Here is a 17584-nt window from a genome sequence, read left to right as displayed (position 1 = left end):
CAATCCTCCACCAGCTCCTCCAACGAGCCGCCAGGGGGTCTCGGATCCCGCAGAGCCATCTGGAGCCGCATAGGGTCCATTTGGGTCCGCAGGCGAGCCAAAATCAGCTCGCCACCTAAACAGGGTCGGGGTGGGACATTCAGACGGGCCCTCAGGGCATGGTGATCCGACCATGGCACTGCCGAGACAGTGATCCGGTCCACCGTCACTCCCGCCGCAAAGATCAGATCGAGCGTGTGCCCGGCCCGATGCGTGGGAGCCGAAACGAACTGAGAGAGCCCCAGTGCCGCCATGGACGACACTAGGTCCACAGCCCGGCTGGAGGTCGCGTCCTCAGCATGGACGTTGAAGTCACCCAAGACAAGTAGCCTAGGGTGCTCCAGCGCCCAGCCTGATACGGCCTCCAGCAGGGATGGCAGACTATTGGCCGGTGCGTTAGGTGGTCGGTACACCAACCAAATAGCCAAACTCTCCTCAGCCTCCAGCATCGCACCGACACACTCTATGCCCGCGATCTCCGCTTGCGGAAGCGCCCTGAAGGAGTAAGCCTCCCGAATGAAAAGCGCCACTCCTCCCCCCCGCCCTCTGGTCCGTGATTGGTGAAGGACCGAGAACCCTGGAGGGGCGAGTTGGGTGAGAGCGACTGTCTCACCCTCCTTCACCCAGGTCTCGGTCACACATGCCAGGTCTACTTGCTGTTCCTGCACAAAGTCCTGCAAGACTTCGGCTTTGTTGTTGATGGACCTGGCATTGCATAACACCAATGACGGAGGAGGGTTCTTAATCCCGACCCCACTGCCGGCCACCCTCGGGATGGGTCGAAGGCTGGAAGGGCGCCGAGCCACTCTATTTCTCTGCGCCCTTCGCACTCAACCTTGCCCAGACCCACCGCCATACTCCCTCTCCCCAAGAGCACTGGTATTTGTTTCCCATTCATTGATCACTGGCGGGCTCCGCGTAGCTTCAGGCCGCCAACCGATGGCAAGGTCAACAACAAACCAGCTGCAACAATTAACAATTTCCTAAAGTGCTATCAGTGCATAAAATACAAAAAATTCTAACAGTATTATAACTGTATTCCTAACTGCTCATGTCGGGGGTATTTCCTAACCTAACTCACTAACTAAGCCCCGACACTCACACCCAAACTTCATTCACTCAACCACACATTCACATAATAGCACTCCACCCCACACGCTCCAGCAGACCCACACCATACCCTCCCAGCTCTGACTCAGCAATATTCCTAGGTGTTCCTAGGTGCCAGGCAGATTAACCAGGCTCTTCACATCGATGTTATTCTGGGTTCCATACACTCGGGGACTCCCACCGTCACAGATCTTCATATCGGCCACCAGTGGGCCCCAGCAATTGTAGGTTTCCCCTCCGTTCTTCCAGGACACAGTACAGCACACTAAGCCTGAGCACCAGCCTTGCCTCCACAACTCCAAATCCGTGAGGTTCCAGTCTGGTGGTAAATCCTGTTCCATATGACCTGCCCAGGACCAACTGCGTCTTAGGTATCCCCAGATCGTGGGCTATACGATCTCCCGCCCATGTCTTGCAATTCAGGTAGGGGCCCCACTCCCGGCTCTCTCACCGCCGGGCCAAACTCTGGGTCAAACTGTAGCGTCCCTGCCGGCTCTCTCACAGCCGGCTGCGATGTCCTGGCCGGCTCTCTCACCACCGGTTACAGCCGCAGCGTCCCCCACCGCTGCCTCAGCCCTTCCTGCTTCTTAGCCAAAAGGGGCCCTTCCTCCACACGGCCCCTTCGCTGATCCCTGCAACCAGCACCTGCGGGCCTGCAGCTGGGGGCTGGAGTCAGGCGTCTCCAGGGTCCTAGCGCCCCACCACCACTCTCTCGCTGCGCCGGGTCAATGGCAAAAACTCTGCCTTGCCCTCCACGCGGCTCCACAACTCCGCGACTCCGCAGCTTGTCGTGGGCTCCTCCGGGCTCCTCCAGGCCACGGCCGCAAGAACCAGGCGTCTCCGAAATACAGCACCCTCCTCGTGCTCTCACCACGCCGGAGCTGTTGCTAAGGGCTCCGCCTTACTGTTCACGCAGCTCCGTGGTCTGCAGCTTGCTATGGACTCTCCGGCCTCTCTCTGCTGGTCTGCAGTTTGATGTTTAGCTGTTTACTCCCATGCTTAATTCTTGGCAGTGAGTTCTCATAAGGGATGAGTAATGGTTGCAAGGATGGGAATGAAATGCCCATGGTATATAGCAAGGACAAATAAACTAAGTTCAGATGAAGTGTTTGGATCTCCAGCTTCCTGTATGGCTGCCACTTTCTTTGGATCTGGAGAAACACCATTGACAGAGAAAACATATCCAAAATATCCAGTTTGTTCTCATTATATTCATGCTCTACAGAATTTAGTGTGAGATTGCACTGTTCTGTCCAATCTAGAACAGCTTCAAGTCTGTCATCATGTTCTGTTTGAGTTGTCCCAAGCGCAAGAATGTCATAACTGAGGTTGAGCATCCCTGCTAGTCCAGACAAGGTTTCCCAGATCTCATTCTGAAAAATTTCAGCAGCAGAAGAGGTGCCAAAAGTCAACCATTTGTAGTGCTGAACACCAATATGAACAGTGATTGTGGTGAGGTATCTGGACTCTGAGTGAAATTCTAGTTGGTGATATCCAGCATTAAGATCAGGTTTGGAGAATGTCTTTGCTCCATTCAGGTCTGTGATGATATCATCCACTATAGAAGTGATGTAATGTTCTCACTTTATGGCTTAGTTGAGCAGGCACATATCCTCATGGAGTCCATTTTTTCCTCGTTGTTAGTGTTTGGGAGCAACCACAACTTGTGAGTCTCATGGGGTAGGGCCTTCCACCTTCTCAATGATATCAGGCTTTTCAAAACATTCTAGCTTCTCTTCTACTAGTTTTTGTACATGAAAAGGAATGCGTCTGTGTGATAAAACCACAGGCTTCACAGTCCTATCAATATGGAGCTTGATCTGATAGTTTTTATATCTACTGTTACTGCCAGTGGCCTGCCTTGTTGTTTGGGGAAATTAGCTAGGCAGCAGGCAAGGCCAGAGGGGTACAAGGGATCTGTACACCTGTCTATACCAAGGTCCGGAACAGTAGGAAGACTCCAAATTTGAAGAGTAAATTAAATAGTTTTTATTAAAGTATTTCTCTAATTACCAGCACACTAAGCATTCAAAAAGAGCAAGCAATACAGAACTAAGAAAGCAGAGGTTACTTTAGAGGGTCAGTTACAGGGTGATACAACCTATCCAGACATTCAGGAGTCCACGGAGATGAGATTATGGCCCAAACCAAAGTTCAGGGGCGAACTGCCAGTTGGTATCAGAGGCAGACACACAAAATCTGAGGCCATGTGCTCTAACGGATATATTAGAAAACAATGCAGACCAATGGGAGGCCTCGGGGGCTGGTCTCAGGTGAGAACAATAGATTTTCTAGACCAATAAAGAGTCCATGGAGGTGTGGTACCAGGCAGAGCGTAATTCAGATGTGACCAGTGAGCTTTCAGGGGGCAGAGTCTGACACAATAGCCTTGATGGGATTAAGCCAGGTGCTGGATGGTTGAGCTGGGAGTGTCCATTGTGGAACAGTAGAGTGGCCTGGCATTTCCCTGGTGCCAGACAAAAGAGGTAATGTTTCTTATTGTACAGCAGGATGAACCTGAATGGGAGACCATTCACTAGACATGGAGAGTTTATGTTTACCTTGAAAGGTCTGGCATAGGTGTAAGAATGCAGATATCTTAGACAAATATATGGAGACAGGAATGAGAGGATTATTCCAAAAGTATTCCCTGACATACAAGTGAAACAGAAGTTGGGGCTAGAAACATGCAACATACTTCATTTATGACAATAGCATAGACCAGAGGCTCTTTGTCCCTGACTGTACATTTGACAGACAAAAGACTAGCTTTTTGGTAAGTAGAAGATGCCTGAGGCAAGAGCAGAGATTTGCCCATTCTTAGTCCTTTTGGACTGAGCTGACAGGAGAGACCGGGGGGGGGGTGCTTGCATGGAGGATGTTTGGCAGTGCAGCCAGCCTGGAGAATCTTCACTTGGCCTGAGTTTTCCCAGCCCAGATGTGGTTCTCCTAGCCTCCCAGCAAAAGTCACTGTTTAAGCCAAGCCTGGCTTTATGAGGGCACTGCTTGTGGAGGTTCAGAGGTTGTTCTTGGGGTCTCTCGGGAAAGACCACCCTGGGTTCAGGCTCAGGAGGCTGGTTACATTATGCTACAAAACGTATTTGTGTAAGTTTGAAGAATCAAATCCAAACAGATTGGATGATTGTTTTAGACCATATGAATAAGTTTCAATGCAATAGCTGTTCTATAGTTTAGCAAGTTATCAGTGCCATCTTCTGCAACATAGAAAGTAGCTGTGGTCTGGCAGTCTTGAAAATGTAGCTGTGTTTGGTATTGTCCACAGGTTGGTAATTGTTGACGTGACCCATATGCATGAATTTTCATATTTGTCTGTTGTTAAGTGGGTTTGTTAATCAGCATGTCATATGTTTACTGAGGCACTGGTATCTATGAGGATTTCTGTTTCTTGCCCATACAAGAATATTTTGCATCATGGTTGAACACTGCTTTCATCTTTGCCTTGTGTGTGGACAAGATGGTGAAAGTATAGAGGTCATCTTGTTTTTCAGTGCTGTGGTGCTCATCACATGGAATCATGCATGTTCCAGATTTGGGGAAGGGAGGCACCTCAGTAGGGGGCTTAATACCCTAATATAAGCCCTTCTGGCTCACATTCAGACTGGTTTCCCCCATGTTGCTCACAGGCCAGATAAGAGCCCTGGACAGGCTAGTTCTGGCCCTTGGTCTGTATGCTTGACATATCCGATCTAGCCTGCTTATCCAGAGACATGGGAACTGCTCCAGATTCTAGTATCTTAGAACTCCTTTGCATATTAGGCCACACACCCCTGATGTAGCCAGTCCTCCAAGAGCTTACAGTAGCCCCTGTAAGAAGAACTCTGTAAGCTCTTGGAGTATTGGCTACATGAGGGGTGTGTGGCCTAATATGCAAAGGAGTTCCTGCTACATAAAGAGCCCTGAAAGGACTACTGAACATTACAGTTATAATAACACATATAGTATATAGGCTTGCCAAGTCCCACCGGGGGGTGGGAAACCCCCACCCCAGAGGCCTGTTCCCCGCCACCGGCGGCTTGGACCCTTGGGGGGGACCCCACCCCGACTTGCGCGTCACCCGGAAGTGATGTGACGATGCGGGGCACGCTGGGGGCGGGACCATGGTCATCCAAGGGAAAACTCTATGGTTTTCCCATGGATGTTTGTGGCCCCGCCCCCAGTGTGCCCGGCGTCATCACGTCACTTCCGGGTGACGTGCGTGCGGCGCGCACGCACTCCAGCTGCCCTCCAGCTGCCAGCGGGGAGTCGCCCGCTCTAGCGAAATTTTGACTTGGCAACCCTAATAGTATAGTATATAGTTATCTCTGTTACTGTATATTTATGTATGGCAGGATGGCAAACAAGGTATACACTAGTCATGTTGATCTTTTGGTTTGTGGTAAATCTAGAATGTGGCTCTCTGTGAACCATGGAGTGAGTACCATTGGTCTAGATAAATCACCATTAGTTTCATTTTTTTACACTATGAAGTATACTGAATAGAAGTGGATGCATTTTTTTACTACATAGGAATTTCATAAGAAATATGAGTATTTTTAGATCAAATTGTGTGTGTGTGTTATGTGCCATCAAATCTCTTCCAATTTATGGCAACCCTATGAATTAATGACCTCCAAAACATCCTATCATTAACAGCCTTGCTCATATCTTGCAAACTGAGGGCCATAGTTTCCATTTGCAATAGATCATATTGCATATGATCAGTTATTGGGAAGGGGGGATCAATACAATTCTCAATGTTCATTTTTTTCAGACTAGATAGTAAGGGAATCACAATCTATCACTGTTTAATCAGTCTGAAATAATTTAATAAGTAGACCTAGGTATTTGTCAGACCTAATCTACCAACTATTGCTCTCTAAGAATGCAAGACAGTCTTATGTATTAAAATGGGGGACATCTGTTGGTATGGTTTTGCCCCTTAATATCTGGTAATCTATAGTGGAGTGTATAAACTTTTGTATAATATGAGTTTATAAAAGAAGTGTTTAAAGATGTGTTCAAAATGGTACCTTACTCCTTATACATTATCTAAAATATATATTAACTCTTAAGTCCACATGATAGAAAAGTGAAGAAAATGTTAGGAATTTTGAAAATTAGTAGTTCCGAGAGAAAGCTAAAAGTACTAGATTTGGATAATCTAATTCAGATAATAAAAGCTATCATTGTTAAACCTTCCCCAAATTTGTATATTAACATTATTAAAGGAGCTGTGTCTAAGTGTGATGTATATTGATATATATGTATATAAGTGTGTGTTCGGAAACACCTAAATTTTGTGCACACACGCACACATATTTGTGTGTATCTGCTTTAAAAACTGTGAAGTTAATGCATTGTTTTTCACACTGAATGTACTCTGTTTTGGGAATAGGTGCAGTGGATTCAGGGTCTTCCTCTTCTTCATCATCATCTAGTTTTGTGAATGGTGCTACCAGCAAGAACCTCCCTGCTGTTCAGACCGTTGCACCAATGCCGGAGGATTCAGCTGAAAATATGAGGTATACTTAATAATTAGTCTACAGCTGGGCAAAAGGTGAACCACTGACAATTCCAGTTGTCCACCTAATGCCTACTGGTTAAGAGGTTGTTGGAAAGGATACTGAACCAGATAGGTCTTTCTTTCATTGAGCAATACATTGATATACTGTTAAGCAAGAGTATATACTTGGCTGATAGAGATTATTTACACTTTAAATAAATTCTTTGTATTTATAAATCTAAATTATGTTGGCAAATTTTGAGGTTCTGGTATTAAAAACCCCCCACATAAAACCAATCAACCCACTCTTGATTTGTCCCTCACTCATGTAATGAGAAGTACCGTATATACTCGAGTATAAGCCGACTTTTTCAGCACATTTTTTGTGCTGAAAAAGCACCCCCTCGGCTTATACTCGAGTGAGAAAAAAAATGACCCCAGAAAATGCCGCCGCTCCGCAGCCAGATATCAGCCTGTAGTCACTGCAGCCCGCCTGCCTAAACTGATCTAGTCACTGCAGCCCGCCCGCCTAAACTGGTTGCTAGATCGCCTCCTGACTGGCGTCTAGCAACCAGTGACGTAAGAGAGAGGAGAGCGGAGACTGACGTGCCAATAATAACAGCGGAGTTAAAAGAACTCCTCCGCTCAGCAGAACACTAGAAGCCGCCGCTGCCCGCCCCGCCTCCACTGGTTGCTAGATCGCCTGCTGATTGGCGTCTAGCAACCAGTGACGTCAGAGAGAGGAGACCGAGGCGGACGTCCTCCTCTGCGCCTTTTCCGTGCCGTACTGGGCAAGAACTTGCCCACATCTGTGTGCTAGTTCGTGGGGTGCATCGCATACAGTTTCTACTGTAAATTGACCTCTTTTAAGAACTATAACTAGGACGTACAGTATATTTTGAGAATTAAACCGCTATGGTATGGCATTCCTTTTCAGAGTCTTCTTTTTTTTATCCTGTTAGAAATGGATCCCAATACTTCTAATCCTGGACCAAAACAAAAACGCAGGTCATACGAAGCTGGTTTCAAACTTAAGGTTGTGGCAAGAGCAGAAGAAAGCAATAACAGTATTGCAAGTAGGGAATTTTGTGTTGACGAAAAACAAGTGAGGGAGTGGCGGAAAATGAAAGCTGACTTGGAAAAGATTTCCACTTATAGAGCTAATTTACTGTTTTTCTTTGAAATAAATATTATGTGTTTTTAATGTAATTTTATTGGTATCTATTATTTCTGAAATTTACCAGTAGCTGCTGCATTTCGCATTTCCCACCCTAGGCTTATACTCGAGTCAATACTTTTTCCCAGTTTTTTGTGGTAAAATTAGGAGTCTCGGCTTATACTCGGGTCGGCTTATACTCGGGTATATACGGTAGTCTAGTTCAGTATTAATGTGTTGGATTAGGACTGGGGAAATGAGTTCAAATCCCTACTGTCATGAAATCATGCTCTCTTAGCCTAATCTATCTCACAGGATTAAATGGATAGGTGGAGAACCATGTATATAACCCTGAGTTCATTGGAAAAGATGGACAGGATAAAAATGTGATAGAAAAATACGATCTACCTTTGTTCATTTTTATTGATAAACAGTACATAAATCTAAAAACATAATATTTTATATAAAACATGTAATTTATTAGTCTACGCAACTTTGCAAACATTAATTTGGTAAAGTTCCGAAGCCAAATTCCCTGAGCCTACTAAAACTAAATATCTGTAATAGGAATTAATACACATTTTTCCATTGTTTATCCTTGCCTGCACGTGTCTACCCTCATTTTGTAGTCTCTTTTATATAAACATTAGATAGTAATAAACTCCTCAGGGCAGGGAACTGAGGTTGTATGTTCTGTAAAGCATCATGGACATTGATGCTCCTATATGAGTAAATAAAAGTAATAAATCCAAACTTATTCAAAATGTTATCAGAAGAAATATTATCTTCTAAGTTGGTTACATTTTGATTGTCTTTACAAGCAATTCAGGATTATGATGAACAAATGTGGTCCTGCAAGAACTTGCAGGGGTCACTTCATTTCCCCCCCTGTACCCTTTCGTCACAGCATTTCATTCTTCTCTCTTCCTCGCAACCCTTACATCCCCTCTCCTTTCCACTCACTAACCAGACTTTCTTGTATCTACCCCCTCTTTAGCTTTATTACTTATTTTATCTCATGTATGTGCCACCTTTCCCCCCAGTGGGGGGACACAAAGTAGCTTAGATCATTCTTCTCTCTTTCATTTTATCCTCAAAACAACCCAGTGAGGTGGTTAGGTGGACAGATTGTGACTGGCCTAAGGTCATCCAGCAAGGTTCCAAGACAGCATGGGGATTTGAACCTTGATCTCCAATGTCCTAGTCTGACACTGGGATTGGCCAATTTGGTGTAGTGGTTAAGAGCTGCGTATTCTAATCTAGAGAACAGGGTTTGATTCCCCACTCCTCCGCATTCAACTTCTGGATGATTGTGGGTCAGTCAAAGTTCTCTGAGAGCTGTTCTCTCAGGAGCAGTTTTCTTAGAGCTCTCTCAGCCCCACCTACTTCACAAGGTGTCTGTTGTGGGGAGAGGAAGGGAAGGAGATTGCAAGCCGCTCTGAGGCCGAGTTCAGACTGGCAGTTTGGCCCGGCAGCCAAATGTTTCAGGAGCGTTTCAGTAGCGGATTAAAGGGGCGGGTTCACACAAGCACATCTGTCAGGCATCCCCCAGTCATACTCAAGTTGTCTTGTGCTGCTTCCCTCCCGAGTTTAAAAAGTACCAGGTGAAAGTGGTAGCAAACTGTGTGTAGAGTGGGTTGATTCTGGTTCCCTGACGTGTGAACGCAAGCGCCGCTAAGGCGGGAACAACCCGCAGTCATTGATAATAGGCACTGGCTGTTTCCGTGGCAGGCGCCCATGCACCCATGCACATAGGTGCATGCAGCGGACCACAGAAACAGCTGCTAACAGCCCGCCAGGGGCGGGCCAACAGTACAAACGCTCCCTTGCGCTTCCTCCACAGTATCCTCCCGCTTCATTCACTGCAGTATGAACAGGAAAACCGCGAACAAGCTGTTCCAGGTCTGTTCCAGGTCTTCTTTGCCACGATTCCCTAGCGCTTCAAATTGCCAGTCTGAACTCGGCCTGAGACTCTGAGTGGTAGAAGTTGTGTGGTAGCAAATTGCCCTGATGACTCCTCCCTCCATAGCAGAACAGGAGCAGGAGTGGACTGGGAGGCCAAATATCCATACAAAGGGCCCTGCCCCTCCCCCTCCTTTTTACTGACAGAAACCAAGGCTTGATGGCTGGCAATATTGTTGTGGTTGCCTAGAAACCCCCATAGTGGCCATTGAGGGTATTACTTTCTTAAAGGTACAGACACAAATTCTCTTATGGGTGGGTTGTTAAGTCCCTGATGGCTTTCTTTGATTTTGGTTTTTAAGATTTCAGATTTTTCTGCAAACCTCAGGGCTTTTCTCATGTTTGTAGAAAGCTCTGGCTCATCTGTTCTGAGCTCCAATCTCTGGAATTAAGTATCCACACATGGGGCCATGTTAAGAATTAGATACACTGATGATGTTACAAAATCATTTTCTGACATAGCAACAGTCGTACCAATCACTGTGCAATCATGGAGAAAAAGGGGAAATAGCTCTTTAGTTTCTGCTCATCAACACCCAGATAGCTTTTTAGTTTCTGCTCATCAACACCCAGACAGTACTTTCAAATTCAAGTCTGGCCAAAATTCTTCCCCTGCTGAGTCCATGTTGGCAGTGATTCCCATGGAATAACTGATTATTCTATGTACTTGTAAAAGGGAGCACAACTGATTTTAAAATAATTTAATTTTAATATTAACTGTTTCCCAAGATATATGTTCTAATTTTGCATTGCACAAATTAAATAATTTTTTTTGGGGGGGGCCTGGAATACAGGTGCTGAGTTTTTGCTCTTTTGCTGCTTGTAAAGCTATTTCTTAGAAGCAAAAGATGAAAGGAGGATATAATCATCTTCAGATATCTACAAGGTTGTCATAAAGATCAATTGTTATTGAGGGCAGGACAAGAGGCAGTGGACTTAGGTCATAGGAAGGTTAAATAGTTATTATTATCTTCCTGTCAGCAATGGATCATGTTGCTTGAAAAAAATATAGAACCTTCTTCATTGAATAATTGTAAAAGGAGACTTGGTAAATACCTCCTGAGAAGTTCAATAGAATGAATTCTGCCTCTGTGCACAGGGATTTAGACTGGGGAACACTGTAATTGTATTTATGTATTTATTCAATTTTTATCCTGTTCCTTTCCCCACCAGGCTAGGCTCAGGGCAGCTAATGTATTGCATACGTTGATCTCTCCCCCCCCCCCAGGAAAATCAGAACAAAATCTAAAAATTTAGGAGGGACTTCAATGGCCATGTTAAGAGAATAGATGAATCTCTTCAGTACTTCTGTTTAGACTCAAAGAATGCAAAAGATTAGATGTCTAAGGGCAGATGGTTAGTTTCCCCTGAGATACAATACTTTATGTAAAGTATGGTTGTTAAAACTTGCTCTTATGGTTCTTGATTGACTTTATCAAATCTGTCAGGCAATCCATCTGAGCCTCTTGTCTGTAACAATATAAACAGATTGCATACCTAATTTTATGCTTGCTTGCATCTTTATATGGGGAGGGGGTCTTTTTAAAAAAAAAAAAACTGTCCAAGGTGCATTCTTGGCTTTTTTCCAGTCTGCTTGGAGTTTCTTTTTCTGTGTTTTTTGGCTATACAAACAATTGTGTTGCTCTGGGAATACTCCATTAATTCCTTTCTTGTGGATGTTGGATTGAATTTATTTAACCATTAATTTCATAAGTGATGTTGTTTTCCTGGTTCCTCTGTGATCAAAAAATGTTAAGGAGATGACCTTCCCTTAAGGATCACACATATTTTGTTCTAAAACATATTTTCCTGTTTCACCATCTAAAGCCTCATTTGACTGTTCAATATCTTGTTTCATGTAATGTACAGAGATAATTCTATCTCTGAAGGATTTCCCCGCCTGTGACTTCCATATTGCTGAATTGTGTTTTGTTTAAATAGCATTATAAGCAATTGCTAATGCCTAAATACTGAAAGCTTTTTCGATGTCTCCAGAGATGTATTAAATCTACAGTGCATTAAACAGAAAACCTTTTGTCTACAAGAGGAGATGTAGGTAATCTTTATATTTTACTTTTGTTAATGTCAGTTAAGACCATAAGAACATAAGATAAGCCAATGTTGAATCAGGCCAGTGGCCCATCCACTCCAACACTTTGTGTCACACAGTAGCCAAAACTTCCAGGTGCCATCAGGAGGTCCATCAGTGGGGCCAGGACATCAGAAGCCCTCCCAGATTAAGTTCCAAATTAAGAACATAAACAACTAATATACTGCACTATGTTATGACATGAAACATCATAATTCTTTATATTCTCCTTTAAGTGTACTTTTGTTGCACATTTTTTAAAAATGACTAAATGGTTTTATGAGAGTACTCCTAGGAAAACAAATACTACAATAGAAATATCAAATGGCTGGTTTTAAAATGGATCTTTTTGATACTTTCTCACTGTAAAACAGGGAAGAGTTTCCAATGAGGGTGGGGATGGAAACCTTCACTCATTTAGGTACGCCATATATGAACTGGAAAGTGTTGTCAGGTCGCAGCTGTAGGGTTCTCAAGGCAAGAGACGTTCAGAGGTGGTTTGCCATTGCCAGCCTCTGCATAGTGACCCTGGACTTCCTTGGTGGTCTCCCATCCAAATACTAACCAGGGCTGATCCTGCTTAGTTTCAGGGTCTGATGAGATTGGACTGGCCTGGACCATCTAGGTCAGGACATGTTACATATTCCTTATTATGAGAACAAAGTTTGAGTCCAGTGGCACCTTTAAGACCAACAAAGTTTTATTCAGAGTATGAGCTTTTGTGTGCATGCACACTTTGTTATACTGCTTCAAACCAACAGGGCTACCCACCTAGATATACCTTATTATAATTATACTATCTGAGCATTTTCAGAAACAGTAATTTGAAGGTACACTTCAACATATTGAACACACTTTAGAATAAATGGTTAGTCAAATTATCCTGGGCAGAATATATTTGTGGCTTGAGTGAGTTCCAGCTTTGCAGGTAGTGCCCACTTTGCAGGTAGGGCCCTGGGAGACAATTAAACAAGATAACCAGTGGTGGAAGAGCAATGTGATTCCATTCCCACCACTCTGCAGATTGCTTGCAGAACAAACTAGACCCATTGTATGAATGCAGTGAGACACAATCTGAATGCATTGTGCAGTCCTGCTCACAATGCAGGTATTCTGCATGGCGGCAGGAAGGAGGCTCATGCCACACTTCTCCAGCACTGCTGGAGTGCTGTAGTAAATATATAAAGCAAGGCACTGTCTGCGTGTTCTCCTGTACTTTACTCTCACTGCTTCTTCCTACCAACAGTAAAATATCTATGGGCAATACCATTTAGATTTTGTTGTTTGCTTTTATTGATTATGACAAGCTTTCCAGCTGTAGAAAAGAAACCGGAGTGCCACTGTTTTCCAAAATACATTGTATGGAAATGGCTTCCATACAATGTGAAGGTAACATATAGAGAATCCTTCAATTCTGTAACATTCCAAATAACTGATACTACATTTGCTCCTCAGAATCTAGTATTAAAAGAGAAACTCATCTAGTAACACTCTTTTGTATTCTGCTTTGTCTCTTTCTTGAAGATACATTTTTGTTCCTTATTCCTAGACCTCATGGTGCCATCAAATGTAAGAAATGTTTACATTATGTAACATCTCAATTCTGAAACATTTCATTTTTCATATTTCAGTAGGCACTTGCCCCCATCTATTGTATAGAAACAGCTTATTTTCTGTTTTCTGAATCTATTATAAAGCAGGTGCAGCAGATGTTTTTCATCCCAAATTTTGAAAAGGATCAGATTTCACAGTTAAAAGATGCATCTTCCAGTAATTCTTGGTTTCACAGAATTCTTATGAAAGGAATTGGGGTACAAATAAATATATCCACTTCATTTATACCCCTCTTTTCTCCCTGATGTGGACCCAGAATGGCTTACAGCATTTCCCCTTCTTCATTTTATCATAAACCACTCTGTCCAGTATGTTAGACTGAGGGGATTTGACTGGGCCAAAGTCACCCAGCAAGCTACTGTGGCAGTGAAGATTTGGACCTGGGTCTCCCAGATCCATGTCTGCAGGGACAGTTCATTAATTTATTTAGTGGTAATTTTGCTATTACTGACTAAAGCAGACAAAGGTGAAGTAGAACACTGTTAACCTTGAGTATCTCGGCAGCCAAACCCTTTCCTGATATTTCTGTTCAACTGCAGAAGTTAAAAAACTTACTTTATATTGCAAACTGAGAATCCAGACTGCAAGATAGAATCCAGACATTCCACTTGGTGTGTGGCTAGTTTCATAACTACCATCAAAGTTACCTCATGCAGACTGGGCTCACAGTGTGTTTTCTGGGATAACTGATAAAGAGAGGATTCTGTTGTTTGTACCTTTCACACATTTCCTCTACTTGTCTATACTTTCCTATTCCATGTCTACTGCAGCTGCAAAGCTTGGAGGCATACCAATACAGTTGAGTCAATAAGTATGATCTGAATGATCACTACCCTTCATACATTTGGCTCTGTTTGGAATATATAACTAGTCTAAATAAATCTACGTAAATGGATATGCTGGTGAACTTGGATTTGCTGTAACTTCCCAGCAGTTCAGCCCTCGATACCCAACCTGTACCATGTTGCATTCCTTTCTTGCATCATTACTTACAAGATTATAACAATTGGGGCCCATCACTGTTACAAACATCTGTTCATTGGCCTGGACAGCAATGTGGAAGGGAATCAAGGCTTCCTCTAATTTTCAGCTACACCAGTGTCTTGCACTCATTGACCAGAACAAAGTTGAAGTTCAGTGGCACCTTTAAGACCAACTGTGCTTTATTCCGGATTTAAGCTTTTATTCTGAATATAAGCCAGATATTTCTGCAGCATCAGAGAAGCTGTATTAAGCTTCAATATTCATCAGTATGAGGAACAAACATATTTTGCTTGGCTGAACAAATAGAACAAATAGAACCAAGCAATTCCACTAAACTTCCACTATTCCACTGAAATCTTTGAAAACCTGAGAATAAAGGGACATCCATTTGTTTACCGTATATAAAATATTACTGTTCAGGAGTATGACTGTCAGACTGTTGATACTGATGATGCTTAAATGATAGTGTTAATCACTAATTCTTCTATTTTATAGTCAGCTTGAAGAATTTCTTGGGGAACATTGATAAGATTTGTCATGATCACATATATATTTCTATCTTTGTTTCTTTATTTTCTATAGCATCACTGCAAAACTTGAGAGAGCCTTGGAAAAAGTGGCCCCTCTCCTTCGGGAAATCTTTGTGGATTTTGCCCCTTTCCTGTCTCGCACACTATTGGGAAGCCATGGACAAGAGCTTCTAATAGAAGGTAACTGGATAATTCTGGGTTTTATAATTTTAAAAAATGCAAACATGACAAGCTGAACCAGTTTTTCATTTTCAGCAGAGTTTTTATGTATTTATATATTAAGAAATTAATAGATACAAAAGTAAAGAGGGAGAAAAAGGCTCCTTTACATGAGTACAAGTTTTTTTTGTCTCATACTTGGAAAGACTGCAGATCTATGTTCACAGTATGTTTTTTAGCCAAAGGACATTTATACCATGTTTGGCATATTTGAACTGTAGAACTAAACAAGCAAGCTCCTTTTTGTGCATTTGTGGCTTCTGTGTGAGGCCAGCAAATCATTGGCTTATTTAAAAAAAATTAATATATATTTTTTGCAGCTTATATCCCGTCCTACCCCACAGGCAGGCTCATGGTGGCTCACATCATATCACAATACAGCAGCAGTTTAAAGCATTAAATCATTATTAAGAAATAAAATATTAAATAAGTAAAAACCATTAGAATCCACACAAAATCTGAGTCTCCTAACCAACCGTATAGCTGACCCTATGCTAGAAGGAGCGATGGATCAAGATGGAGCAGTTCAGTTGCTCCTGGCGACAGTTGATATAGAAGCCCATGGTGTTTTCACAGCCAAGTCAGTTACTTCAGGTGACACATGCATGAGGAATTAAGGACAGGCACTCAAGGAACTATTTTAAAAAGGAAGAATATTTAAAAGAATAAATTTTTGCAAAGTGTTTGTGCTGCTACCGACTACTATTAGAGCAATTCTGCAAAGTTTTCTGTGTGTACATAACGGTGTACCTTGTTCTTAGCTGCTTAGTAGGACCTGAGATCGTACTTTTGAAAATAAAGAAAAATGAAAAGGAGCATTTTTTGTAGGATCCCACATCCCACATGTCTTTTCTAAAGCCTCTTTCCTGTCCCAATTTTGTTCTGTATCAGAGCAGAAAAGTCTGGAGTCCAAAAAAATATTCAGGTTACAAAGAGAACTTGTACTAGGAACAGTGTAATTTTGTTCTTTGACAATTGACCCTCCCCCAAGCTGTATTATGAATTGCCATGTCTTATAAGCTAAAAGGCAGTGTGTCAAGAGGCAATGGATGCGGAGATCTTCAGAAAGAACAAATCTAAAGTCTCATACATTCATGGAATTAGTTTAACTGTTGCTTGATTCCTAGTGGAGAGTCATTGTAAAGAGATTGTCACTTGTTCATTGCAGGTTCTGTGGCAATGTACAATATGTGACAATTGAACTGTTACATAGGACAATAAATAATAAAGTGCACTTCTTTTCTTTAGTCCAGATACCAGATACTGGATTTTCCTTTACATTAAATTGCACTTAAATTTCTGAGAAAAAAAAAATTCCCGCTGCATGAACATATTTTTGTTTCACATTATGTATGTCACATAAAAATTAGCTTTTATGATGTAAGAATTTGGATTCCTCTTTAGATGAAAAATAATACAAAGGTTTCAAATTTTTAAATAAATCATTTTTCACAAACTGGGTCATTGCTTTATTCCTATCTATAAACTTTTGTTTTATTTTAAACTAGCAGGAAAGCCCGTTGTGAAAGCAATACAACAGGATCTAGAAAGAGGCTCTGGGGCAGTGCTCTGGCTTTGGGCAAACAGTGTCAATTTGCTGTGGTGACCTCAGCAGGGTATAATGACAGAGTCCACTGTTTTCTCCAGAGGAACTGATCTCTGCTACCTGAAGAGCAGTTGTAATTGTGAGTAATCTGTAGCCCTCACCTGGAGATTGGCAACAATTGTTACCCAGGACAAAATGGCTGGTTTGGAGGGTGGGGTTTATGGCATTCTACCTGTCTGAGGTCCCACCCCTCTGCAAACCCCACCCTCTCCAGGCTCCACCACTCAAATCCCCAGGAATTTGTCAGCATGTAGTTGGCAACCCCATCTCCTTTCCAGCTAGCCACCAACCTACCATTATCTGCCCCTTTGACTTCAGCTGACTTCTGCCCTCCCTTCTGCAGAGCAGTTGTAATACTGAGTGCTCTCCAGCCCTCACCTGGAGATTGGCAACAATGGTTCCCTATGTGAGACTGACTGGTTTGGAGGGTGGAGTCTATGGCAGTGTACCTGTCTGAGGTCCCACCCCTCCTCAAACCTCACCCTCTTCAGGCTCCATCCCTCAAATCTCCAGGAATTTCCCATCTGGAGTTGGCAACCCTATCAGGACTGGCCCCAATGTGTTTTCTCCCAAAGGCCAAAGTAGGTGACAGGACCAAGCTTAGTTGCCTACCAACAGGCACTGAGGGGAATGTAGGGTTGCCAGCTCTAAGGAGGGAAATACCTGGAGGTTTGGGGGGTGGATTCTGTAGAGGGCAGCATTGGGCAGGCATCGGCCTTCTGTCGCCCGCCTTGCCCCCCCAATCTCAGCCCGGGCGACCGCGGCTCCCGCC

General features: G+C 43.2%; 1 protein-coding gene across 1 annotated transcript in view; it reads left to right on the top strand.

Moving 5' to 3' along the window:
- Positions 1-17584, top strand: part of LOC107126110 (neurobeachin-like) — a 600691-nt gene that overhangs the window by 194470 nt on the left and 388637 nt on the right. Inside the window, 2 exon segments of the mRNA XM_015429619.1 lie at positions 6545-6671; positions 15040-15167. Coding sequence (XP_015285105.1) covers positions 6545-6671; positions 15040-15167 — 255 coding nt within the window.

The sequence above is a fragment of the Gekko japonicus genome, unplaced genomic scaffold (assembly GCF_001447785.1).
Source record: "Gekko japonicus isolate JY-2015 unplaced genomic scaffold, Gekko_japonicus_V1.1 scaffold429, whole genome shotgun sequence".
Lineage (NCBI taxonomy): Eukaryota > Metazoa > Chordata > Lepidosauria > Squamata > Gekkonidae > Gekko > Gekko japonicus.
This window is presented reverse-complemented; position numbering and strand designations above follow the sequence as displayed.